Here is a 25,888-nt window from a genome sequence, read left to right as displayed (position 1 = left end):
TATTATTAGATTTTAGTATCTATTAAGATTATAACCCATTGGTTAAGTGATATAACAGTATATCTACTTTCTAAATATTTTGCTGGCATGGTTTTAAAAACCGTAGATCAAATTCTTACATATTTAACGAATCCAGTTCAGTTATCTTTTTGTTCAGACGTTTGCCTACCAGAAGTATTTCTACTCCCGGTTTCCTTAGAATTAATCTGAAGTTCCCTTCATTGCTTCCTTCCTCTGAGAACCCATGAGCCAATAAATATTGCCTTTAGCTGATCAATTAAATATTAGGAGAAAAAATATTTAATCAATCCTGTTTCCATTATCAATAGTTTAATTTTATATTTTGCATGTATTTTGCTGATGATTTCCCCAAAGATCCAAGCGGTTGTAAAGGAAGGGAATTTCAAAGTTGCCAAAAGGGTATCATTCTAATCTATTTTAAGCAGCTATTAAATAATACATCTTGGAAACTTGCTGTGGCAGAAATGGATAAGCTGTGGCTTAAAGTCTGTGTCACTTAGATGTCAACATGTACAATTGAACTCAATGCTCTGTTACTTAGAAAGGCAGATTGATCTACTTCAACTTTGAGCTGTTATCTTTAAGAAAAGAAGCATATTTCATTTGAAGTGAACAATTTCAAGATAATTAACTTCAACAATTAGTAAAATGTACACCGTGGATATTTGTTCTTAAAACTACTGACTATATTTAAAAGTAACCATATGAGAAAGCCCAGAGACGCTTTATATCTTCAGACTTAGCTCTTTTTAAAAAAATCTTTAATTACTCACCAGAAAGTATAGAAAAGAAAGATTTGTGGCAGCTGCACTTTTAACTCTGCTATCCTTTTTTTCAAACATCTTTAAAGTGTCAACAGCCTAGAAATAATTCAAAAGCAAAGTTACTCTCAATGTAAAAAAAAACACCCTACCCAGCTCTACTGGATAGTTGCAGAACATGAGCTGCTTCTGAAGACTGTTCTAAAACTTCAGTTAGTGAAACTTCTAGTTTGAACTACCATATTTTTCAGAGTATAAGATGCACCAAGATTTTGAAGAGGCAAATAAAAAAAAAAGTTTTTGCGCTCTGGAGATCTCCCAAAAACGGCCTGTTTTTTGTCAAAAAAAGGGCATGCATAGGCTTTAGGCAACTTATAGAGTGCTCCTGGGGGCTGCGGGAGGCAAAAACGAGTAAAAAAAACGGCCGGATTTTGGTAGGCCAAAAATGCTGTATTCAGTGTATAAGACGCACCTAGATTTTCACCCTTTTTTTTTTGAGGGAAAAGGGTGCGTCTTATACTCCGAAAAATATGGTAGTAAAAGTTGACAATAATGTGATTCCAAACACTTCAGGTCTTCCAGTCCATTTCAGGACCAATTTATATACTGATGCTAGAATTGCCAGATCTAGCCGGGGAAAATCCATCTGTTCATTTGATGGCAGCAACGAATTAGAATTTTCTTTTGACTTGTCTGCATTTCTGCAGCCCAGAAATTATAGTCCTGGTTGATATCAATCTTAAAATCCTTGAGAGGGTTGGAACCAATTTATTTATTTTATTTATTTATTTCTTGGATTTCTAAACCGCCCCCTCTCCCAAAAAGGGACTCGGGGCGGTGTACAGTCAAATAAAATGCAGATAAAATACAATAATATAAAACAATTAAATACTAAACATTTGGATGGAGGAGATAAGACTGTACAAGAAATAAATATACTATAGAAACCCTAAAAAACATCCCCAATTAAAATACCCAAACCCAATTGAAATATCCCCGGGAGACAAAACTAAGAGAGTGCCAGGCCAGCTGATTGAAACAGGTGAGTCTTTAATTTTTGACGGAAGGAGCGGAGGTCGGTGGTAGTTCGGATGTCGGGGGGGAGGTCATTCCAGAGGGTTGGGCCCATCACAGAGAAGGACCTACTCCTAGGTGTCGCCCGCTGGCATTGCCTAGCGGACGGCACCAGGAGGAGTCCCTCCCTGTGTGAGCGGATTGGTCGTAGGGACGTGTGTGGTAGGATGCGATCCTGCAGATAACTAGGTCCTATGCCATGGAGCGCTTTAAAGATGGTAATCAATACCTTGAAACGCACCCGAAAGGCCACAGGTAGCCAGTGCAGCTCGCGCAGGAGGGGTGTTACGTGGGAGTATCGTGTACTTCCCATGATAACCCGCGCGGCTGCGTTCTGAACTAGCTGCAGTCTCCGGATGCGTCCCAAGGGAAGCCCCATGTAGAGGGCATTGCAGTAGTCCAGGCGAGACATCACCAGCGCATGAGTGACCGTGCGCAGGGCACTCCGGTCCAGTAGGGGGCGCAATTGGCGCACCAGGCGAACCTGGTGGAACGCCTCCCTTGCCACGGCTGCCACATGGTCCTCCATTGACAGCCGGGCATCAAGGAGGACGCCCAAATTGCGCGCCCGTTCCACAGGGGACAGTTGTTCGCCCCCTATGGCCAGCGATGGTGTCAGCTGGCTGAACCGAGGTGCCGGCATCCACAGCCACTCGGTCTTGGAGGGGTTGAGTTTGAGTCTGTTGTCCCCCATCCAGACCCCGACGGCTTCCAAACACCGGGACATCACTTCGACAGCCTCGTTGGGGTGGTTTGGGGTTGAAATGTACAGCTGAGTGTCATCAGCGTACAGGTGGTACTCAACCCCAAAACCACGGATGATCTCACCCAGCGGCTTCACATATGCGTTGAACAGGAGAGGCAACTCCTTCTGAGTGTACTAGCCTGGACAATTAACTCAGTCCTGAACCCTCTTCTGAAATCTAGTGGCAAGAAAAGAGAGAGGAAATCTGTATCCGAGGGTGGCATTTTGTGCTTCTAGAATGTTACCCACAAGACAGCTTGATCGTACAGAATCTTTGTCTGAGAAAGAAAATGGTGGGACATTTGCCCACTTATGCTCCAGATGCTTCCTTCTCCCAAGCTCAGGACAGTAATTTCCCTCAGGAGTGGCAGGAAATGAAGACAAACCATCAAGCTCTCAACAGCAGTAGAGTCTTTGTAAGGACACTGGGTTCATTAACCTCACTTTTCTAAAACCTTTTCATAAATTGACTAATGGAGTAAAGTAATTATTTCAATTTGTTAAAGATATGAAATTATATTCTGATCATGATTCAATGTAAAAATTTACCAGTAAAATGTTTATGAAAACACTGTACCTGATTAAAATCTTTTTGCCGCAAATAGGTAATTGCTTTATTGATTTCCAGGTCATTGGCTAACTCTACGTACTGAGATGTTTTTACCATTTCAACACACCTTCAAGATAAAAAAAAGAGAATTTTTGTTCTTATAGTGAGTCTTTCTACATTAAGAAGGCAATTGCTTAAGTTGATCCTATAAATTGATTTAAATACTTGACAATTTTACAGACCCAAATATTTAAAAGGAGATTCACTGAGTACTCAATAAATTACCAAAACATTAATAAGGTGAATTTGTTGTGTAGTTCTGTTTTATAACAGCCTTATATTGTAATTTTAGAATTAATTCCCCTCAACTGAGAAAGGTTATATTGTTTGTTACTATACAAGATCCAGACATTAGATCTTTCAAGTGTAAACACACAATCAAAAAAATACCAATTATTTCATTTTACTTCTTTCATTGCATATGACAATGACATAGTATACAATCTTTAAGAGAATCAACCAGAGGATAACAGGTGAATAACGAAGGTCCATAGTTAAAAACTGACACCTACCAGTCATAACCTACTGCAAATGAAGTTTCAATTGCTGGAGCAATTAGTTTAGCAGCTGTCATAATATACTTTTCTGCCGTAGCTTTCCTAAAAAAAAAAATTCTAGTGAAAAGGGGCAAGGCCTATATACACATAGTAGCTAACAGAAAACTGCATTGAAGGACTTACTAAATAAATATAAGATTTAACTATTTAAATAATAAATACTAAATAAAAACATCAGCTAAGATACTTTGAAAGGAAGCTGATTTGTGTCTTAAGATAAGCTTTTAGGGTACAATCCTCCATTAAAAGTGCTGATTAGGCCACTCATTCCATCCTCACTTCGAACCCTGATTCTTTGAGTGTGGAGAATAAAGTAAAATACCAGTAGGCTCGGGAAGTTTGAAGATTTCGCAAAAGTATAAATATTTAGATTCTCCTACCACCCGTCCAACTCTAAAGAGCAAAGAGTTAAAAAATAGGACTGAACTTGCTCCAGGATTGTCCCCAAGGAACTTTTTTCAACAGGCAATTGGACTTCGTTTTTCCTTGAAGACATTTCGCTTCTCCTCCAAGTTCTGAAGAAGCTTCTTGGATGAGAAGCGAAACATCTTCCACAAAAAACAAAGTCGTTGCGTTTTGTAAAAGCTCCTGGATGACTGAAAATCACCACAGACATTCTGTTCCAGGATTATGGAATATTACTAATATTACTAAATCATAAAAAGAAAGATGGAATAGAAAATCAGGAGGGGGTGGAATGGAATCAAATACCTTGAAGAGGGAAAGATTATTTGACTGGCACCTTAACTAGGAAAATTCCACAGTGTAACCTATTATTGACATGTTACCTGTCCAGTTTTTAAACCTGCCTTCCCACCTATTTTCTCACACCTTTTATGAGATTGCAGAGGTGAGGAAATGTAGTAAATAAATGAAAATAAATTGACTTCTAACTAACATAACCAAAGTAGACAGACAGAAAAGCACACTGAATTCATTTACTTCTTCTGTTGCTTAAACATATCTACAAAATATGAAAGATAATGAAAGGCCTTTGGAAATAATATGAGAGAGACTTACCTTTCGTGTTCCATTTGTCGTAAGCTATCATTCTTAATAGCTTCTATCAACAGGTTTGTATGTGGATCATCCTAAGAACAAAGAGGAAAATTTAGTCATTGGGGTTAGGTAAAAAAACAGGAATGGATATATGGATACAGAAATGTATTCAGGAAAACCATAACATTTAATGTGTCATACTCTGTAAACAGGGGTGGGATCCTACCAGTTTAACAACCGGTTCAATGAGCGCGCGTGCACAGTTCGGAGAATACTTACCTTCCGGATTGCTGCTTGGGAAGGAAAACTGCCACTCTGCCCCGCGACTCAGCTGAGAAGATAACGGTAGGTAAAACGCGGGGCGGGCAGGCGGGCCCAGATGATCATCAGGCGAATCGATAGAATCCCACCTCTGTTTGTAAACTATTTTTATTCAGTCAATAAAACCGAATTACTTAGCAGATCTTATTGCAAGATTTCAGCAGCCTAAGCAAAAGATTCATTTTTTAAATAACCGAGTTACGTTTGTATAGCAGGTTAGATGCTTATTTCTGTGCCGAGCTGAGGATATATTTCAGTTCCAGAAGTATCAATTTCTATTTACTTTTTGATCTAAAATCCCTTTATGCACAGAGGGACTTTATTAAATAATTTTGTACTTACTCTGTCATTTATAATCTATAGAATGATGTACACCTCCAAATGAGAACTATTTAAATACTGCTAGAATGCAACCATTTCATCTGTGTAATAAACTTTACTTCAAAACTGCAGTTAAAATATTTGTTTGTTAGGGAAAAAAAAAGATCTGATGGGATGAAATTACTATTGTTTGATATTGATCATAGTTTTTATGGCACTGTTACAGGGGGTGGGATTCTACAGGTTTGAACCGGTAGCTTCGACGATCAGCTGGGAATGAACTGCTTCACTCCCATGATCAAGTGGGCCCGCCCGCCCGCATGCCCTTTACCTACCTTTATCTTCTCAGCTGTGTCGCGCGGCAGAGTGGATTGCTGAGCCTCAGGTGTTTTCCTTCCCAAGCTGTAATCCGGAAGGTAAGTGTTCTCTGAACTGTGCATGCACGCAAACGCGTGCGCAAAGCAAACCAGTTGTTAAACTGGTAGGATCCCACCCCTGCACCGTTATACTATATGGAACATTCTTTTACTTTCTGCAACCGGTTCTGTCTATAAATGGCAGTTTATGAATTTGTGCATACTTACTCCTTGTGAAATATATTTGTCGTCATCATCAATCTCCAGTGGAACAGCAAGCAGTTTTTGGAAGGCTTTTTTCATTTGATCTCTGTCTCCAGTAGCAAAGTAGCACAAAATCAAGTTGAAGCCTGCCTTCAGGTTTGGTGATGTGCTCATAATGTGCTCAAAGGAACTAATGGCATCAGTATATTGGCCGGTTTTAATAAATGCAACGCCAATGTTCTGCATTATTTTAATCCTAATGAAATACACCATTGTTAGAATCTAATATTAAACTGTATCTTAAAATAGGTATCCTGTGACTGCTGAACTCTGCTTAGAATACAGTCAAAAATGCAATTTAACACTGTGTAGAAGAAAGTAATAACAATACCAAAACAAATTAAATATGAAAAATTGCCAGCATAAATTTCCCTATTTGCATGCAAATATCAGAGTAGGGATTTGATGTTTTTACTCCACTGATTCAATTTATAAATCCAACTATGAATACCTGTGGGCAATGTGTGTGTGTGTGTGTGTGTGTGTGTGTTAACTCTGGAACGCCTCAAACAATTTCAACCAAACTTGGTATACAGATGACTTACTATCTGGAAAAAAATACTGTGGCGGTAAGACATCCTAACACCCCTCGGGGTATGTGTTCTGTTAAAATACAGCCTGTTGTGCCTTCAAATGACTTCTAATGTACTGCTGTAAAATGGCTTCTAATGTACAGCGCAGTAGAGTTGCCAGGTTAAGGGCTTCGCAGTACTCCACAAAGAGGCTCCCTCTGGTAAGGGGGAAAATGCAACATTAGAAATTATGTTTGGTCTGGACATTTCCCCCCTCTAAATAATTACCTGGACAATGCCGGTTTATCAGCTAGTATACAATAAAACATTATAAAAGTATATCATTATAAAAGCAATAACCACAAGTATAGAGGCATGTCCTACGAAAACATTTGAAAACAATATTTATTACAATTAAGAATGGATAAAAATCATCCATCGGCCATTAAAAACCATCAGAACTGTTTTTCTGCCTATCTAAAGCAAAGTAATACAGTGTGATAATCTCATCTCCCTTAAAAGGAAAATACACAATAAGGACCCACTACTGAAAAGGCCTTTCTTTAAGTTACACAAAGTTGTAACTAATGACTGATACGTTATATGAAGGAAAGCAATTCTTGACAAAATTGGCCTATTCATTATAGCCTTCATCCAATTCCCACCTAAGCTGTCTCCTGATCAACAAGTTCTTTATTCAATACCTTACTGAATATCAGGTAATGTTATAGGACATTTGCTATCCTTCTCTGAGTCAACTAAGTTGGATCACACACAGTGGTGGATCCCTAACCAGTTTACAACCAGTTTGCTGAGAGGGCGTTTTGCACGTGTGCTGGTTGCTTCGCGCGTGCCCGCCACATGTTGCTGCGCATGCGCAGTTGACGGAAAACTGTTCTGCGCATGCGCAGAAACATGCCAACAACAGCAGAAGAGACTGGGGAACCGGTTCGGGGGCGTAGCAGACCTGGGTCGCTGCCAGTTCCAGTGACTCAGGCCAACATACCACTACAGGTTTGGCCGAACCCGTAAAAATCTACCACTGATCACATAGTATTATTAAACTATTAATGAGAGGTAGATGAAAGAGAATCAGATATCAGCCACCTACAACCCTTAAAAGGAAGACTTATCTGTAAAAGATACACAATTGTAAGGACACTAAATTGCTTTCCACCTTATTTCTATATGCTCTTTTGCTTGAAGATCCCACGTCATATAAAGAGGGCAGATAACCAAAATGCTTTCTTCTGTCATGTCTCCTTTGCCCTCAAGATAATATGAAGATAGCAGTGAAATAATCAAAATGTCACCTCAGTAGATAGCATAGTGACGAGACCAACAGGCCTCTGTAGACAGAAAATAACAAATGGTCAAATCTTGTTGGAATTCACCTCATCTCCTTGTGGACACTTGCAATCTGATCTAGAGCCATTCGATAGAACTTGATAGCCTTTGAATAGTTCCTTTGCTTCAAATAAATATTTGCCATGTTCACTTTCAGCATACCTATAAAACAATACAGAATAAGATGTAGCTCATATCCCAGTAATTTTCCAGAATATCATTTAGGCTCTATGTGGCTATAAAACATATATAGTTGATTTGGAAGAATTTGGAGAAGAGGAAAATAAAAACAATGAGCTACTTTGGACAAAAAAAGAAAAGGAATGTTTGGCACCTTTATTTTCCAGTTGCATAATTATATGCACAGCAGTCTTTTTTTACTTACTTTGGGCTGCAAGTTTACTTCTTTATTTGCAAACCACAATTTCTAGGCCACTTGAGTCAAACTTGATTTGTTTATTTGTATCCTACCTTTATTATTTTTAAAAAATAACTCAAGGCAGGGAAGATATGAGGTGAGTTGGGGAGAGAAAACGATTGTCCAAGATCGCCCAGCTGGTTTTTATGGCTAAGGCAGGATTTGCCATCAGTCTCCTGGTTTCTAGCCTGGTGGCTTAACAAGATCCCAAACTGGTTCTCATTTTACTTAAAAGCAACATTTCAATATGGCTTTATTGGGCCTGTCCAATTTACAGACCTGCAAAACTAGGCCTCAAGAAAAACCTCAATTCTTTTATTACTTGAGGATTATGCTGGAACAAATATCAACATTTAAATGGGGAACGGTATACAGATTTTTTTCTGTAGCTTGTAAACTAGCGGGCAAAGTTGTCAGAATACATAGTTTAAGAATACAATAATTAAATGCAGAGATTATCAGAGTTGTGATATCTGGACTGTAAAATATAGATGATCAAAAGTCCAATTATTCCTGACAGAGGAACTTATTAAAACTCAAAGGGACTACTGAACTGGCAATCTCTTCTATTAAATAATTCACCAAAAATTGTTACTTCAGATTTGAAAGTATGTCTGACAAAAGAAAAATATCTCACAGGGTTCATAAAATGGCACCAATTTCTACATTTGCCCAATATCAATGAACAGACTACGATAAACATTATACACTGTTCAGAATCACCAAGGTATGTGCTGGGTGGCTGTATAAGTTTGTTACATAAATAAATAAATAGTTCCCATTTGGTATAATTTGGTATAACAACAAATCAGCATGGTTTCATTTGATAAAAGTAAAGTACCTCCATTGACAAACATTTTGTTTTTTACAATGACCTGATACGTATTTAGTGCTTCTGCATACATTTCATTAGCAGAGTATTGGCTAGCCAAATTGAAGAGCACCTAAAAGGAAAGAAATGAGAATATTACCACTGTCTTCCACAAAGCAACAGTTTCTTCATCATAAAATTGCAGCGGTTAGTAGTGTAGCAACTACCTAGGAAAAAAAGAGAACTGCTGCCCTTTGGAAGAAAACAGAAAGCAACTACACCACGGAAGAGATCAGAATAGCTATTAGCAGAACATTATTGAAAATTTGGTGTGGTATATACCCTATTCTTCAAGGAAAGGGTTGAGAGATGTGGTCTTTTACTTCTGAGCCAGGAGCCCTTTGAGCTGACTGGTACATTTGGAGTTGCAAGAACCCCGTTGTGAGACCTTGTGCATGATGGGAAGTGGCCATGAAGCCTTTCCCATTCGCACAATGGCAACTCTGGAACCACAACTGATTAAAATGTAAAGGCAGTTAAGTGAAACTTGACACTGCTAGCTTCATGGCAACAATAGGAAAAGATTTGTCACTGCCTTTTTCCAGGATTTTTTTTAAAAATATGGCAGCCTAGCCAAAATAATCACTTTAAAGCAGTCCCCCATGCCCTGTTTTGGCCTGGAAGACCTCCTGCACCAACCTGGAAGCCAAAGTGGGGCATAGGGGTGCTGCATGAGCCCTGAAAATGCAATGCAAGCGCTCTTACATATTCCCCCAACCCCCTGTGCATTTGCATGCACATTTCCCGTATGTGTCCCACCCTCTGCCCATGGGTGCATCCCCCTCATGTCCCCTGTGCATGTGCAGCAGAGACCCAGAAACCAGTTGGCTGGTGGAAAGCACGCACGCAAGCGCGGCGGAGTGGGGTGACGGCTAGCGTGTCCGCAGAGAGGACTCTGCGTGCCACCTGTTCCCCATCATGAACCTACAACTTCCTCGCTATCTATTACACTTCCTCTCCACTTATCTTTTTATTAATAAGCTGCTTCAAAGGAGGTGTGAGAGTGTTATCATTTCCTTCACCCAAATACTATCTCCCTGAAATGCACATCTATCAGATAAGCTTATGAAAGGACACAGCTGTGTTAAGGAGATACTGACAGGTATCATGTACATACCCATTTAGATATGAAGCCCTACACATCCCTACTGCCAGGTGTAGAATATGGCAACCAGATGCTGTTAATATATAGAGCTAGGTTTGAAGCTACAGATCAGAAGTCTTTCATTCCTTTTCTCATATTTGGATATTATTTTGGGAATCATACAAATTTAATAAATAAATCCATGCTAAAAATATTACAATATTATTTATATTATAGAAAAAAATGAAAATTACTACTAAAATGTTCTGTGTTGCATTATAAACAGAAATACAAATAAAATCAATTAGCATATTCAATCTTTATAAAGCACTTTCCAGAATACATTTTGCAGATGCCAAATGTGGGGAAAATATGCTACATATAATTTATCTAATTAAATTAACTAGTCAGAAATAATTGATTTAGTTCAAATTTATATGATGGTTCAACAGCTATAGGCTTTAATTCTACTTTAGAACGACTAGTCTAAACTGAAGTTTAGCTGGCATAGCTTTAATTTTGTGGGGTTGTTTATTTAGTAATATTGCTGTTGTTACTTATCCAGGGTTATATTGTATAAGATGGGTGGGCATATAAATCTTTAAACAAAGAGACAAATAACACATGCCTACTATCAATATTGGCAAGGGCAAGCCTACAGTTCTAGGATATTTTTGAGCCATCTGATTTATGTTGTTTATGGGCTTTAAATTCAAACAGGAATGCTGACATTCAATTAAATATAATTACAATACATGCCCTTTAATATGTACATACAAATATTCATCTGAGAAGGTCATCATTCAGGTATAATTAAACCCATTCTTGAGATTCTGAATGTGCATTGTGTGTTTTTATGGTTTACTTACAGTATATGTAAGATCAAGGTTAATATTAGCAGGAGACATTGTCTGTTCACGTTGTCTTACTAAGGCTCTTTCTTTTCTTCCAGCATCTTTCGCCTTTTCTAGAGCCTTGAAGAAAATAGTTTATGTTTCACTGGTGCCTTATGCCCTCTCATAGACAATGCTGCATAAAACAATTTTTATACTGTATACATTTACACAAACCTACTTCTATGCTTATAAAATCACTAGTAAGATGCAGCATCAACAAATACACTCATGTCATAAGGATACTCAAGTAGGGAATGCATCCCTCACTAGCATATTTTAATGCTGTATTTTGGTGGAAAGTGAGTTTACAAATTCTATTTTTGAGTACTAAATGAAATCTAAAAAAACTACCGTATTTTTTGGAGTATAAGACACACCGGAGTATAAGATGCACCAAGATTTTGAAAAGGCAAATTTAAAAAACAGTTTTTGCACTCCGCAGACCTCCCAAAAATGGCCAATTTTTTTTTCAAAAAAAAAAGGGAATGAATAGCCTTTAGGAGGCTTGTAGATTGCTCCTGGGGGATGAGGGTGGGGCAAAATTAAGCAAAAAATGTCTCGCTTTTCACTCATTTCTGCCCTCCCCAGCCTCCAGGTGCTCTCTGAAAGCCTCCTAAAGGCTATGCACGGCCATTTTGGTGAAGGGACGGGGTTTTGGTAGGCAAAAAATGCTGTATTCAGTGTATAAGACGCACCCAGATTTTCAGCCTTTTTTTTGAGAGAAAAAGGTGTGTCTTATACTCCGAAAAATACAGTATATATACCAAGAAAGGTATGAACAATTATTTAATTTGAAAGACGGAAGCAGGAACTAGTTTCTATATGCTTCTTGGTAAGGGCAATTGTAGCAAATTCCTTTTCAACAAAAATTGGTGTCTCTCACAGCATAGCTTTACAGTGACTTTGGGTTTTTTGAAAGATGGAACAACATATTACCTTTCCGCTTGAAATCCTCAATGCTCTCCTCAAGTATTATAGATAGATGGAGGTTTTTTTAAATAAACACAGAAGAAGCTGAATTCCAGCCCAAACTTAATTCTAAAAACCTCAGACTTACAAAATTGCAAAATATTATGCAATAATATTTAGCATCTAGATTATGCACTCTTTCAACATTTCTTAGAAACAAATATTTTTATCATTTTCCATAAAAGGTTTAAGCAAATACAATGGTGTCCAGAAGCAAAAATATGAGCAGGCTACTAATGGTCATTTTATATTAGTATATTTCCCATATGAATCAATTGGTTAATCAAGGGAGTTGCACTAGTTTTTTTTTAAACTTTATACATAATGGATGAATTCATATAGCCGCTATATTTAGATGTGATGAGATTTGTGCTGAATGTTTATCTAACTAAGATTTTTATTATGGCTCTCCATCTTTTATTACTATAAACAAACTGACAATCTGAAAACTATAAAAGCAAGAATACAGCTTTGTATTTTAGGATGAAGTAATAATTTACATCTTACCAATTTTAAATCTCCACAGCTGTGAGCAATGCAGCTTTCTTCCACCAACTCATTCACTTTTTTTTCTAACAGTTTAATCTTTCCTTCTGGACTGAAATAAGGAAAGAACAGAATCGTAAGGCATCAGAAAAACCAAGGCAAAAAATCTACACTTTGGTACATATATTAGGTGTCCTACGTTACGTTCTGCTTGGGCTGCCCTTATTTTTATATATATTTATTCCATACAGATAATTCTATACTCATTTTTCTAATTACATACTCGGGTTGGACTATTTCTGAAGAAGAAATTCAAAAATACATGGTCCCTCAAAAGATCTCCCAATAACTTTTTGTAGCAAAAACTGTGGAGGTCAAATGATTTTTAGCTAATGAAAGATTCCCATGCTACTGCGTATGGTGGTCAATCTGATTTATGAAGAAACTATTTCCTGCCCACCTCCCAATTATGTTCCAACTATCCAGGGCAAATTTGAGAAGCATACACAATAGCATGAAGTGGAAACAATCTGACTTACAACAATGACTGTTTAATCTGCAGACAAACACTAGATACAAAAAAGGCTGGGCAATGTATTTATTTGATTTATATTCTGCCTTTCTTTCAATAGCTTAACATAACTTCCATGGCAATCTCTCTTCATCATATGAAGCTAGCCTGGGCTGAAAAGAAATGAGTAGCCCAAAGTTATGCAGTTCATTTCCATAATTAAAAGTGAACAACCTGCCCCCAATTCCCACCCCGTCGTCCAACCCCTTACTGAAACACAATTGATGTTATCCAGTGGTATACTATCAAAAACTAAAACAATGAAATTAATAATGAATCACATCTATCCCAGTCATAGGAAAGTATTTGAAGATGGCATTGTGGGACATCAAAAGATTATCCCACAGTAATTAATCTATAATACCAGTAGAGAAAAATGAAGATCCAGCTTTTTCCAATCAAATTCTGTTTTATTTCATTTACAATGAATGATGCATATGCTATTGATTTCCCCCCAAAAAGACATGAAAAAGTAACTGTAATACTATCTACATACCTATCTTCATTCTTTGTTTCTAGAGGAGGTGCTGGGCCTCTTGCCTGGCCAAGAGGATCAAATGCAGAACCTACAAAGCAATAAATGTAACTGAGAACTCTAGCAATATTTCTCTATTAAAGCCTCATTTTTTAATCATTTTTAAAATGTATCTTTATTTGATATAAGTTCAGTGGCTCAGTGGCTAAGACGCTGAGCTTATCGATCAAAAAGGTTGGCAGTTCGGTGGTTCAAATCCCTAGCTCTGCGTAACAGAGTGAGTTACTTGTCCCAGCTTCTGCCAACCTAGCAGTTCAAAAACATGTAAAAATGCAAGTAGAAAAATAGGAACCACCTTTGGTGGGAAGGTAACAGCGTTCCATGCGCCTTTGGCATTTAATCATGCCGGCCACTTGACCAGGGAGATATATTCGGACAGCACTGGCTCGTCGGCTTTGAAACTGAGATGACCACTGCCCTCTAGAGTCAGGAACGACTAGCACATATGTGCGAGGGGAACCTTTACCTTAACCTCTCTTTCTACACAAATAAGTACATAAGGCACTCCCAAAATTAAAAACAAATACAATCCTAGAAGATAAAACTTTAAATGTACGGTAAATAATTTAACAGTTTAAAGTCTGATAAATGAATTGTGTCTACAGAGTTTTCTAAATACCAGATATGTTGCACCAAGCACCACTCCTAAGGAAGGATGTTTCGTAATCTGGAAGCAATGCAGGAAAAAGCCCTCTCTGACATGGCATTGTCAGTGAACCTAATTTCAGCCCAGATAGGTGCATAACAGGATGAATGGCCCCTTAGATAGTGAAATCCTAAGCAAGTGGTTTAAAGCTCTAAAGGATAATGTGACACTTTAAACCGTGCCCAGTACATGCAAGCAGTGCATGTCTTTAAGTAAAAACAGCATGTAATCTATGTATCTTGCAGAGTTAACAGTCTATTGCTGGATATTGTATAAGTTGCAATTTCTAAACATTGTTCAAGGGCAATTTCAAATTTCCAGGAGTCAAAACAGGACACAACTAAGCTAAATCTGACTGGCTTAAGAAGACTGATTCAGCTGATGTGCATAAATACATACATTCCTTGTCATAGCTTGTCCTGCCCCCCGGTCCCTGAATCTAGAGTCAGCTGAGGATTGAGGAAACCACTTCCAAACTGCAAGTTTACTTTTTTAGATGAAATGCACTCCCATCATAAACTTCAGTACCTAGGTCCATTTTCTTATTGACCAAGAGCATCTCTACCTTGTTAGGCTTCAATTTCAGCTTATTCTCCATATAGCCAATAACTGAAGTGACGCGACACTCAAATATATTAATTGCTTCCATAGAGTTGAATAACAGGGAGCAGCGGAGTTGGATGCTACCAGTATAATCATCTCAACCCATTCCAAATCTTTGAATTATTTCTCCCACCAGTTTTAGGCAGATATTAACACTCTGTGAGATGCTATACATCAGGGGTATCAATCTTGATTTCATTGAGGGTCGCATCGGGGTTGTGTTTGACCTCAAGGGGCCAGAGTGTGCATGGCAAGGGTGGGCGTGGCCAGTTCGACATCACTTGTGTTGGGGGGTGCCTGTGGAGGCCCAAGCGCTCTGCAAGCAAAAACAGGCTCATGAGCTCCGTTTTCAGCTGCCATGGCCTCCTGCAATGCTCTGTCCATGAAAATGGAGCTCGGGGGGGGGCACATTTTACTGGCAGAGCGTTGCAGGAGGCCTCGGCATCCCGTTTTTACTGGCAGAAGCACCGCAGGCCACTCCTTTGCTATTTTCAGGGTGGCCCCATGGGCCAGATCCAGCCCCCAGGCCTTGAATTTGACACCCCTATTATACATCAATAGCCAAAGTGTCATTTAGTCATTCTTTAGCATCACAGGAAGGACTAGAACTGCTTTTAAATCATATCCTCAACAGACAACCTTGTCAGGTGCTCTGGAAGGACACCATAGTTGATAACATTATTTTCCAGATAACATTATCGTTTCCAGATGTCTGGTAGATGGGAGGTATCGTCACAGCCCTAGTCAACAAACGAGCCCCACCCACTACCCAGGCCATTACAACACAACAACGGACACACAGCTAGCACCAATCAGCACCAATCTACCAATCATGATACAACCACACAACCAATCATTCCACTTACTGAAACAACACCAGCACTCCACACCCCCCCACCAAGATTTATAGAAAGACGGCAGCTCTGACCACGCTTTAAGCCGAAAACTCCAGCCTTAAGATGGTGAGACCTCGCCGAAACGTTGCCAAGACAATCACAATCTTACACGGGGAAAGACCCCAATACAACAAGACCAGCATACCTACACCTGTGAAAATCTACAAAAACATACACACACACACACACACACATATATATATATACCTCTTGTAGCTGCTTTGGTGTAACCTGCTGCCTGCACTGCTGTCATAGGTCGAGTAACACCATCCTTAAAGAATAAATGATGAAAATCATGAGGAAAGCTGGTTTTTACATCATTACTATATAATGCTCATATTAAGTGTCAAAATAAGGCAAATACATGAAACTGAACTGTATTAATACTTCAACACAGTAATTTCAGTTTGAGAATTTCAATAACAACTTGTAGTATGTAGGATTTTTTAAGTTAGTTGTTATACAGGTACCGGTAGTTATCAACTTACAACCATTTGCTTAGTGTCCGTTTGAAGTTACAGCAGCACTGAAAAAAGTGACTTATGACCGTTTTCACATTTACAACCATTGGTCACATTGTCAAAATTCAGATGATTGGCAATTGGTATGTATTTATAACATTTGCAGTCCCCCAAGGACATGTGACCTTCTGCCCAGCAAAATTAATGAAGAAGCCAGATTCACTTAACCACCATGTTACTAACAACTGCAGTGATTCACTTAACAACTGTGGCAAGAAAGTCATAAAATGGGGCAAAAGTCACTTAACTGTCTTGCAAAATAAATTTGGGGCTTAATTGTCGTCATAAGTCAAGGACTCTCTCCCTCTCTCTCTCTCTAGCTAGCTAGCTATTTATCTATCTAGCTATCCACACACATACCACATACATACATACATACATACATACATACATACATACATACATACATACATACAATTTATTGTTCAATATTCTGCAATGAAATCATTAGTTTGTTTCAAAGGGGCTTTCTGCATACATTTCATTTATCCCATTATTGTGAATTTACAGAAGTATTACAAATTTTACTACTGTAGGTTCATAACCCATATTTTAAGGAAATTTTTATTTTTCAAATTTGGTGTTATAAATGGAAATATACCTTTTAGGTAAGAATTTTTTATTAAATGCTAAAATTGAGTACCTAATGATATGTTCTCATTTTCACTTATGTTTCATTCCTTACATTTAAAACCAGCTGTTCCCCATCATGACGCAGATAGTCTTAGATTTACTAATTGCTGTCTATAAATTAATTGTAGCAAAAATTATAACAGTATTACCTGTAAAGCTGCTGTCATTGGTCTGCCCATTGATGAAGACAATGTTGTCTTTGACTATCATGATGCAAGAAAATATTTTGATCAATCATCACTCCAAGTTCTATTTCTAGGGGAATAAGCAGGTCTGGAGCACAAAAATCACTATTCTAGCAGCGTAGAAAGTGACACTGCTCAAATGCCAATGCAAGAGCCAAACAATTTTATTATGTCTATGATATGGAATTCTCACTTCAATCTTCAGATTTATAAAGTATGGCGTTAGGAGACATCTCCTAATTGTTATTTGTTTTTAAATATTTTTAAATATTTATATAAATTAAAACTGGTGCCAGAGAGAAGAAGAGCATCTGGCTTTATATAAGAGGAGTTGCTTCATTTCCAATATCCATAAGTCACTGCCATAGAAAACTGCTTAAACTACTTTCTTTCATTTCTTGCAACAAATTCAGCAGTTCTGTTCTTGGTCTTTTGTCTTTCTCAGTTGTGGTTCCATTTTCCAGCTCTCTTCATTCATAGGATACAACTTTCCCTAACTTGGGGAACATAAACTTACAGGGTTACAACTCCCAGAATTCCCAGGCATGATGGTCATAACTACTACTGGTTGAGGATTCTGGGATCTACTTCCAACATATCTGGAGAATAAAGATTGGAAGGGTGACTTATATTCTGATTATTCCTGATTTCAACAACCTAACAATAAGTTGCATTTTCCTCCTTCCACTGCCAATACTTGATGTGACTTAACGTATTCTAAAATGGGATGTGTTGTTTCAAATTATTGAAATAACTATCCCTAAGTAATAGTTTTTGGTTTTCTATCTAGCTTTCAAGGGACATCACCCCTCAACTCTGGAACTTTGCTTTTCCCTTACAGATTTTTAGTCCTTCTTGTGAGCATTCAAAATATGAGAGCTACATAACTTGACAGGTTGACTGGGATCAGGAACTTTGCACTTAGTATGTCTTGTTGGTGAAAAAGCAGAAGCAGAGAAAGAAGAGCAGGAGAAAAATATGCAGAGAATAACAACTTACCACATACCCTGTAGCTAAAGTCCGTGCACTTGATGTACCTGGAACTTTGGCCGTAAGCTTGTAAAAAAGAATTAAGTGTTAATTAAGCATTAAGAATTATTTTACAAGAACTAGAAAGCAGTAGTTTAAATACAATTACTATGTGTAATTACAGTGAAACTATCTAATTATCTCTATAAAATTACATTAACACTGTCAAATACTGTTTTAGCATCATCTTTGAAAAGCATAGAATAAACATAGAAGTTGAAAAACATCCCATAAGCAACCCACTGCTATTCCCTTGCCAAGGAAAATGCATGAAAACATCAAAGAAGTTACCAGGACTTGAGCTTGATTCAAAGAAATCTTCAGTTTGCTGTTTTGAACTTTTGGCACAAATCTTTGAAGATAATTTGTTATCTCCGAAGAGATAGCGATAAAATCTCTGTTTGTGTTCATTATTGAACAGGTAGGCAAAGGAGAATCAACTGTAAGTACAAAGGTCCTCAAGACTTAGCTACCGTGTTTCCCCCAAAACAAGACAGGGTCTTATTTTCTTTTGACTCCCGAAATAAGCACTTGACCTTATTTTCGGGGAGGTCTTATTATTTTTGAGGTGCAGGAGGTGGCGAGCATGGTCACCTCATGGCTGTTGCTGTGTTGGAATATTTTCAGGAAGGGCTTATTTTCAGGGGAGGGCTTATTTTAGCTCATGAGCTCAAATGCATGATTGGGCTTATTATCTGGGGAGGTCTTATTTTTGGGGAAACAGGGTATTTTTCTGGCATGGGGGATCAAGAGGTAAAGTGAGCCTCATAATGTGTACATTGAGTGCTTTCTCAGTTGCCTTTTTTTTTACTCTGGGTCTTTATTGTTATTTATTCTTTCCATTTTTTTGTATTTTGTGTTCTGTTAGCCATCAGAAGGAAGATGGGTTGTCATATAAATCTATTAAAATGAATATATAAATATTTGATCAATGATCAGCATTAAGGAGTAAAGTGATGTATGTCCTTTGTAGGTATGCAATTATTCTGGAGATCCAATCTCCAAAATCTCCAACTAAGTGATCAGCTAGTAATATTTTTTTAATTTTTTAAAAAAATTCTGTTCCAGATCCAGATATGAGATCTGTTGTTAATTAATATTATTATTGCCTGGCTATATGAAATGGACTAGTGGCCCTTTATTTCTCACTGTCAAAGTAAATTTATATGCTCTTGTATGATTTCATCCACTGACTTCATTTAATTGGCTAATTATTGCATGTATTTTGTAATTCATGAAAATGTGTTGTCTTTACACCTAGTCTGGAATACCAGAATGATTATCAGAACATGATACTATTGTTAAGTTACAGTATTGACATACATGTTATCTATGTTTGTGCAGGCATGTGTTCATATACATCAGAGGTCTTCAAACTTGGCAACTTTAAGACTTGTGGACTTCAACTCCAAGAATTCTGAGAGGTGAAGTCCACAAGTCTTAAAGTTGCCAAGTTTCAGGACCCCTGATATACATGTTTTAGAAAAGTAAAAAAATCCTGGCAGAGGAACTTTTTAAAAAGTAGAAGCAAACAGCTATAAAAAGAACATCATATATATTATTCCATTAAGGGTAAAGTAAGGAAGGACTACTGTTTACCTTAAACAAGTACTGTAAACAAAGATGTGGAACTAGGCTAAAAATATTATAAAAGAACTGTGCCTCTCAAGAAGTTTTGTAAATGCTTACACAGATGCTTTGTAATTTTTAACTTACCGGAGGCCTTCTACCATGGCTAGTTTTCACAGCCTGTTGAAAAGCTGGATCATTCTCTAAATCCTAGAAAAACATACAAAACTATGAATGTCGACTTTATTATATTTATTTTATTTTATTTTATCAGACTTATTAGTCGCCCCCTCTCCCCACAGGGACTCGGGGCGACGTACACAAGCAACGGTCTACGGACTACAAAGGAGGAGGTAAAAATAAATAAATACAATAATCAGAGAAGTTAAAACCCCAATAAGAATAAACGTTTAAAAGCTAACATTGACAATTAGAATTAACCAAGGGGTGGAACAGTTGTCGAGATTATGCCAGGCCGGCTAGCCGAAACAGGTGGGTCTTCAGTTTACTGCGGAAGGAGCGGAGATCGGTTGTTGTCCTGATGTCTGGGGGGAGGTCGTTCCAAAGGGTGGGACCCGCCACAGAGAAGGACCTACTCCTGGGCACCGCCCTCTGACAGTCTCTAGAGGACGGCACCCGGAGAAGGCCCTCTCTGTGTGAGCGAATGGGCCGCAGGGATATATGGGGCAGGACACGATCCCGCAGATAACTAGGCCCTATGCCATGGAGCGCTTTAAAGATGGTGACTAACACCTTGAAGCGCACCCGGTAGGCCACAGGAAGCCAGTGCAGCTCGCGCAGGAGAGGTGTTATATGGGAGAACCTCGATCTCCCCATGATTACCCGCGCGGCTGCATTCTGGACCAACTGCAGTCTCCGGGTGCACCTCAAGGGGAGCCCCATGTAGAGAGCATTACAGTAGTCCAGGCGAGACGTCACCAGCGCGTGAGTGACTGTGCGCAGGGCCCCCCGGTCCAAAAGGGGACGCAATTGGCGCACCAGGCGAACCTGGTGGAACGTCCCCCTCGCCACGGCTGCCACATGATCTTCTATAGTCAGCCGGGCATCAAGGAGGACGCCCAAATTGCGTGCCCGTTCCACCGGGGCTAATTGTTCATCCCCGATGGCCAGCGATGGAATGTGCTGGTTGTATCGGGGAGCCGGGAGCCACAGCCACTCTGTCTTGGAGGGGTTGAGCCTGAGCCTGTTGTCACCCATCCAGACCCGCACGGCTTCCAGACAACGGGACATCCCTTCAACGGCCTCGTTGGGGTGGTTTGGGGTGGAAATGTACAGCTGGGTATCATCAGCGTACAGGTGGTATCCCACCCCAAAACCACGGATGATCTCGCCCAGCGGTTTCATATATGTGTTGAACAGGAGAGGTGAGAGGATCGACCCCTGAGGGACCCCACAAGTAAGGGGCCTCGGGGTCGACCTCTGCTCCCCTGCCAACACACATTGCGTCCGGCCAGAGAGGTAGGAGCGGAACCACCGCAATACGGTGCCTCCGATCCCCAACCCCTCCAGACGGCGCAATAGGATACCATGGTCGATGGTATCGAAAGCTGCCGAGAGATCTAATAGGACAAGGATGGAGGAACAACCCCCATCCTTTGCCCTCCAGAGATCATCCACCAACGCGACCAAGGCCGTCTCAGTACTGTGACCGGGCCGGAAGCCGGACTGGCGCGGGTCTAGATAATCATCTTCCTCCAGGTGACGCGGGAACTGTTGAGCCACCACACTCTCAACAACCTTCGCTAGAAAAGGAAGGTTGGAGACAGGACGATAATTTGCTAGCTCCTCTGGGTCCAGGGAAGGCTTCTTGAGCAGGGGTCTCACCACCGCCTCTTTCAAGGCGGTTGGTAAAAGGCCCTCACCCAACGAAGCGTTCACCAGCCCCAGTAGCCAGCCTCGTGTACCCTCCCAGGAAGCCAGTACCAACCAGGAGGGACACGGGTCCAATAAACATGTGGTGGCTCGCAGTCGCCCGCGCAACCTGTCCAAATCTTCGGTGACAACAGGGTCAAACTCCTCCCAGCGTGGAATCTCAAGACTAGCCTCGGACGCCCCCTCTGGAACACTGCGGTGGGTCCACTCCCTCCGGACCCGATCAATTTTATCCTGCAGGTATTCCCCAAACTCCTCTGCCCTGCCCTGCAACGGGGGATCCCACTGTCCCTGCGACAGCATGGAGCGGGTCACCCAAAACAGGGCGGCAGGGCGGTTCTCTGCGGACGCTATAAGGGTGGCACAATACTGACGCTTGGCCACCCTTATTGCCACAAGGTAGGTCCTTAAGTAGGCTCTTACCTGTGTTCGATCGGATTCGGAGCGGGAGGATCTCCACTTGCTCTCTAGGCGTCTCCTATGGCGTTTCATCGCCCTTAGCTCCCCATTAAACCAGGGGGCCCGGGTCGATCGTTGCCATCGGAGAGGCCGCAAAGGCGCAACCCGGTCCAAGGCTCCGGCGGCCGCACTATTCCACGCGGCCACCAGGTCCTCTGCCCGGGAGCGGGACAGGTCTGCAGGAGGTGGCCCAAGCTTCGCCTGGAACCTATCTGGTTCCATCAGACGCCTGGGGCGGAACCATCTGGGACAATCTGGTTCCGCCTCCCCGTGGCGGGGAGTAGCGCCAGGGAAGTCCAGTTGGAGAAGTGAGTGATCTGACCATGACAGGGGCGTGATGACTAAATTCCCTATACCCAGATCACTCGTCCACTGGTCGGAGACAAACACAAGATCCAGTATGTGGCCTCTTTCGTGTGTGGGGTCCCGAACTACTTGAGTCAGATCCATGGCTGTCATGGAAGCCATGAATTCCCGGGCTACCTCGGATGCCTCTCCCGTCGACGGCAGGTTGAAGTCCCCCATCACTAGTAGCTTGGGGGTCTCAACCGCCATCTCCGCGATCAGCTCGAGGAGTCCGGGCAGGGCCGTTGATGTATGGCGGGGAGCCAGGTATACTATCAACAGACCCAACTGTCTCCCTGGGCCCCATTTCACGCCCAGAGACTCACAACCGGATGTCTGCGACACAGTGAATTCTCTCGGAGTCAAATCTTCCCGGATGATTATCGCTACCCCACCGCCCCTACCCTGGGCCCGTGGCTGATGGAACACCCGGTAACCTGGAGGGCACATTTCACTGAGGGGCAACCCCCCCTCCGGGCCCAACCAGGTTTCCGTTATTCCTGCGAGGTCCGGCTCCCCCTCTGAGATCAAGTCACTGATGAGGGGGGGCCTTATTATAAATAGTCAAATAGTCAGCATTTTTCTTTAAAAATTGTATTTATTAGTATATAAATATATTTATCTTGAATTTGTATATTTATATTAAAATGCATTATGTGGACTGAGTTTATTCTACATATTTATGCTTCTATACAAATGACATACATGTCAGCTACCATTCCTTCTTCTTCTTCACTTCCTCTTTACTACTTCGAGTGTTGAGGGAGATTATTATAATAGACTACTATTATATTACTCCTACTCCTCCTTAGCAGCATAATAAAACTCATCTATGATATCCTCTGGTATTTAATAAATTTTAAAATATATATGTTTTATCAAATTTACTATATATTTCTATTTGTGCAAACCTGATTTATTTACATTTGTTTCCTTTTTTTCCCTTTTATCTTATCTCTTACCTTTAGTTTATTCTGGGCTTTGATGATAATGCAACACAAAAGAATAAAACAACTGGTAAATAAATTTTACCTCTGTATCAAAAGTAGGGTTATAATCATTATAACCAGAATAAAGATCATCTTCATCTGCTTCGGGTGCCAAGTGGACATTTTTCATCATTTTAATCTGTAAAACATTAAAAGTGTCAAAATACTGGCTTTCATTTTTTTTAGCATATCTATCAGACCCTGCAATGTTTCTATAAATCTGCTTGCAATTATAATAATTGACTTCATCATAAACTTATACAATTTTAAAAACAAACAAGGTTATGCCCCAAAATGACAACATCAAGAAAGGTCCAGTCTAAAATTCTAAGGTCACAACTGAAGGTTGTAAACCAAGTGCTGGTCTCTTTCTCTTTTTCAGTACTCCTTCATGCTTTCTCTCTTTGAGACAAATTGTCAACAAGGACAGTTTTGCTGGCAGTGCATGTGAAAGAAAAAATAAGAGAAGAAGCCAAGACACTGAGAGCCCAGTTTTCATTATGGTGCAGCAGCAAAACAGCAAATGGTAAGGGAATGCAGCTTTGTGTCTATTCACTAAGAAGTCCCACTGGCATAATCTGACTTTCTCTTAAGAAAACACATTTGATCTTTCTGATCAATCTTGTCTGATTGTGGAAGACTGCCTGGATAAGTCCATGCAGTTTTCTTAGCAAGTTTTTTTTCTCTCCCAGAAATGGGTTGCCATTGTCTCCTTCCTAGGGCTAAGATGACTACAAGGTCACCTTGCTGGCTTTATGGCTAAAGCAGACTAGAACTCACGATCTCCCGGTTTCTATCCTGATCCTTTAACCACTATACCAAACTGATTCTCAAGAAAGCAAGTACAGGATAAGACAGTAATCTTAACACTACAATTCGGAAGCTAGTCTACTGAATTTAAAAGAACTTATTCCAAAATTGGTGTCACAGGACTGAAGTTTAGTCTGTGTATGTGATCCCAAACACACTTCTAAGGCAGTAATTCTGGAAAGTATAATACATTCGATTAACATTTGCACGTGCTTCTCAGGAGCGGTTATATCACTGCCCTGTTAGTAACATCGGAACCTCATTTCAGAAATAATAAAAAATATGATCCTAGCTCATTAAAATCTCACATTAACACCAGCACTAAAATGGGCACCAGGGTGCTGGGATACTAAACCCAAATACAAATCAAGCTGATTTTGCTGGCAGGTGTTTCAAGCCAAATTGTGTGGGTAAATATATTCCTCCAATTATGCAATCCTAAAGTTTATAGGTTCAGGCTAGCCCTCTGAATTAGGATCAGATATAGGCAGCCACTGGCACAGAATCATGCTGCATAGTTTCTGAACAACTATGGCAACCAGATCATCTTCAAAGGGATTTCCATGCAAAACATGTGGCAACAACCCCCTTGAAAAATAACCAGAGCAAGTCTGGAGAACAATTCTGCAAACTCCACATAAGGCTGTAGTCAGTTTCTTTAAAGATAACTTCTGGCCAGTATCCAATTCCCAGGTTGCAGTACCTCATCCTAGGTAAGATCCTTTAACCTTTGGATGAAAATGGGTTTTAGGAAGGAAACGTCTTCATTGTAATTCCTTGGTGTTGATAGTTGTGAGCTGTCCAGAGTCATTGGAAGTTGGAGAGCATGCAAGTTTAATAAATAAATAAAAAATAGAAAGTCCTTCCCTGACTTGAGCAGGGGGTTGGACTAGATGACCTCCAAGGTTCTTTCCAGCTCTATTCCGATTGATTGACTGAAGGCACAACCCTAGCCGCCTCCCGCGATTCTCCGCAACAGGAGGAGAGTTTTGATTTAACGCTCACCTGGCTGAGCCGTTCCAAGGTCGAGAGCTCCAGCAGTGATGGAAACGATCAGAATCTGTAAAAAGGCAAGGGGAGAAAAGAATGGATGTTAATCGGCTCAAATCCTTTCTTAAAACAACCCTTAACAGCCACCGCCAGCATACTTGGAATTTTTCCGTGTCCCGCTATCTCCCAGATAACCTAAGCCTCCCTCCCATTAACGCGGCTTTTTTCTTTGGCTCTTCCCAAACAAAGCGGCTTCGCAGGAGAAAAGCGACCCTCGTTGTTTTGAAATATAGGGCCTGGACTCTCAAGCCCACAATGCATCACTTCAGGTTGCTAAGGAACAAGAACGCTCTTTTAAGGAGGAAGAAAACATCCGAACATGCGCAGTAAACCCCAACGAAGCTCCCGCTAGCTAGACAATTATTGCAGCGTCCTGTTTGCCAGCCGTGAGTCATAGCTAGAAGTCTGGCAGCAGAGGTTAAAAAAAGAAAGTAAGGAGCATTGCAAAGAATAGCTAGTAAATACTGATTTACAGTACTTTTCTCCAATTTTTCGTGGTTCAGATTCCACCAGGCCCCAGCTAATATATCATGTTGGCTGGG

The 25,888-nt window shown here is 40.2% G+C and overlaps 1 protein-coding gene across 2 annotated transcripts in view; it reads right to left on the bottom strand.

Annotated features, from left to right (window-relative positions):
- IFT88 (intraflagellar transport 88) overlaps window positions 1-25,594 on the bottom strand; it is a 39,169-nt gene extending 13,575 nt beyond the window's left edge. The window contains exons 1-17 of one of the 2 annotated variants that reach the window (XM_081952914.1): window positions 25,445-25,594; window positions 25,302-25,356; window positions 23,530-23,625; window positions 19,948-20,010; window positions 18,202-18,258; window positions 17,167-17,220; window positions 16,071-16,134; window positions 13,680-13,749; window positions 12,634-12,724; window positions 11,131-11,235; window positions 9,148-9,250; window positions 7,936-8,050; window positions 5,994-6,225; window positions 4,789-4,859; window positions 3,724-3,810; window positions 3,179-3,278; window positions 795-881 (exon numbers count right to left, since the gene is read on the bottom strand). In XM_081952914.1, the coding sequence (XP_081809040.1) occupies window positions 795-881; window positions 3,179-3,278; window positions 3,724-3,810; window positions 4,789-4,859; window positions 5,994-6,225; window positions 7,936-8,050; window positions 9,148-9,250; window positions 11,131-11,235; window positions 12,634-12,724; window positions 13,680-13,749; window positions 16,071-16,134; window positions 17,167-17,220; window positions 18,202-18,258; window positions 19,948-20,010; window positions 23,530-23,619 (1,389 nt within the window). In that variant the 5' untranslated portion in view covers window positions 23,620-23,625; window positions 25,302-25,356; window positions 25,445-25,594. The remainder of the gene's footprint in view (window positions 1-794; window positions 882-3,178; window positions 3,279-3,723; window positions 3,811-4,788; window positions 4,860-5,993; window positions 6,226-7,935; window positions 8,051-9,147; window positions 9,251-11,130; window positions 11,236-12,633; window positions 12,725-13,679; window positions 13,750-16,070; window positions 16,135-17,166; window positions 17,221-18,201; window positions 18,259-19,947; window positions 20,011-23,529; window positions 23,626-25,301; window positions 25,357-25,444) is intronic. The other variant, XM_081952915.1, reaches the window with a different exon arrangement.
- Between the last annotated feature and the right edge of the window lie 294 nt (window positions 25,595-25,888).

The sequence above is a fragment of the Natrix helvetica genome (genome assembly GCF_964273705.1).
Source record: "Natrix helvetica genome assembly, chromosome: 4".
NCBI classification, from domain to species: domain Eukaryota; kingdom Metazoa; phylum Chordata; class Lepidosauria; order Squamata; family Natricidae; genus Natrix; species Natrix helvetica.
Note: the sequence above shows the minus strand (reverse complement) of the source record. Positions and strands in the feature narration are given on the sequence as shown.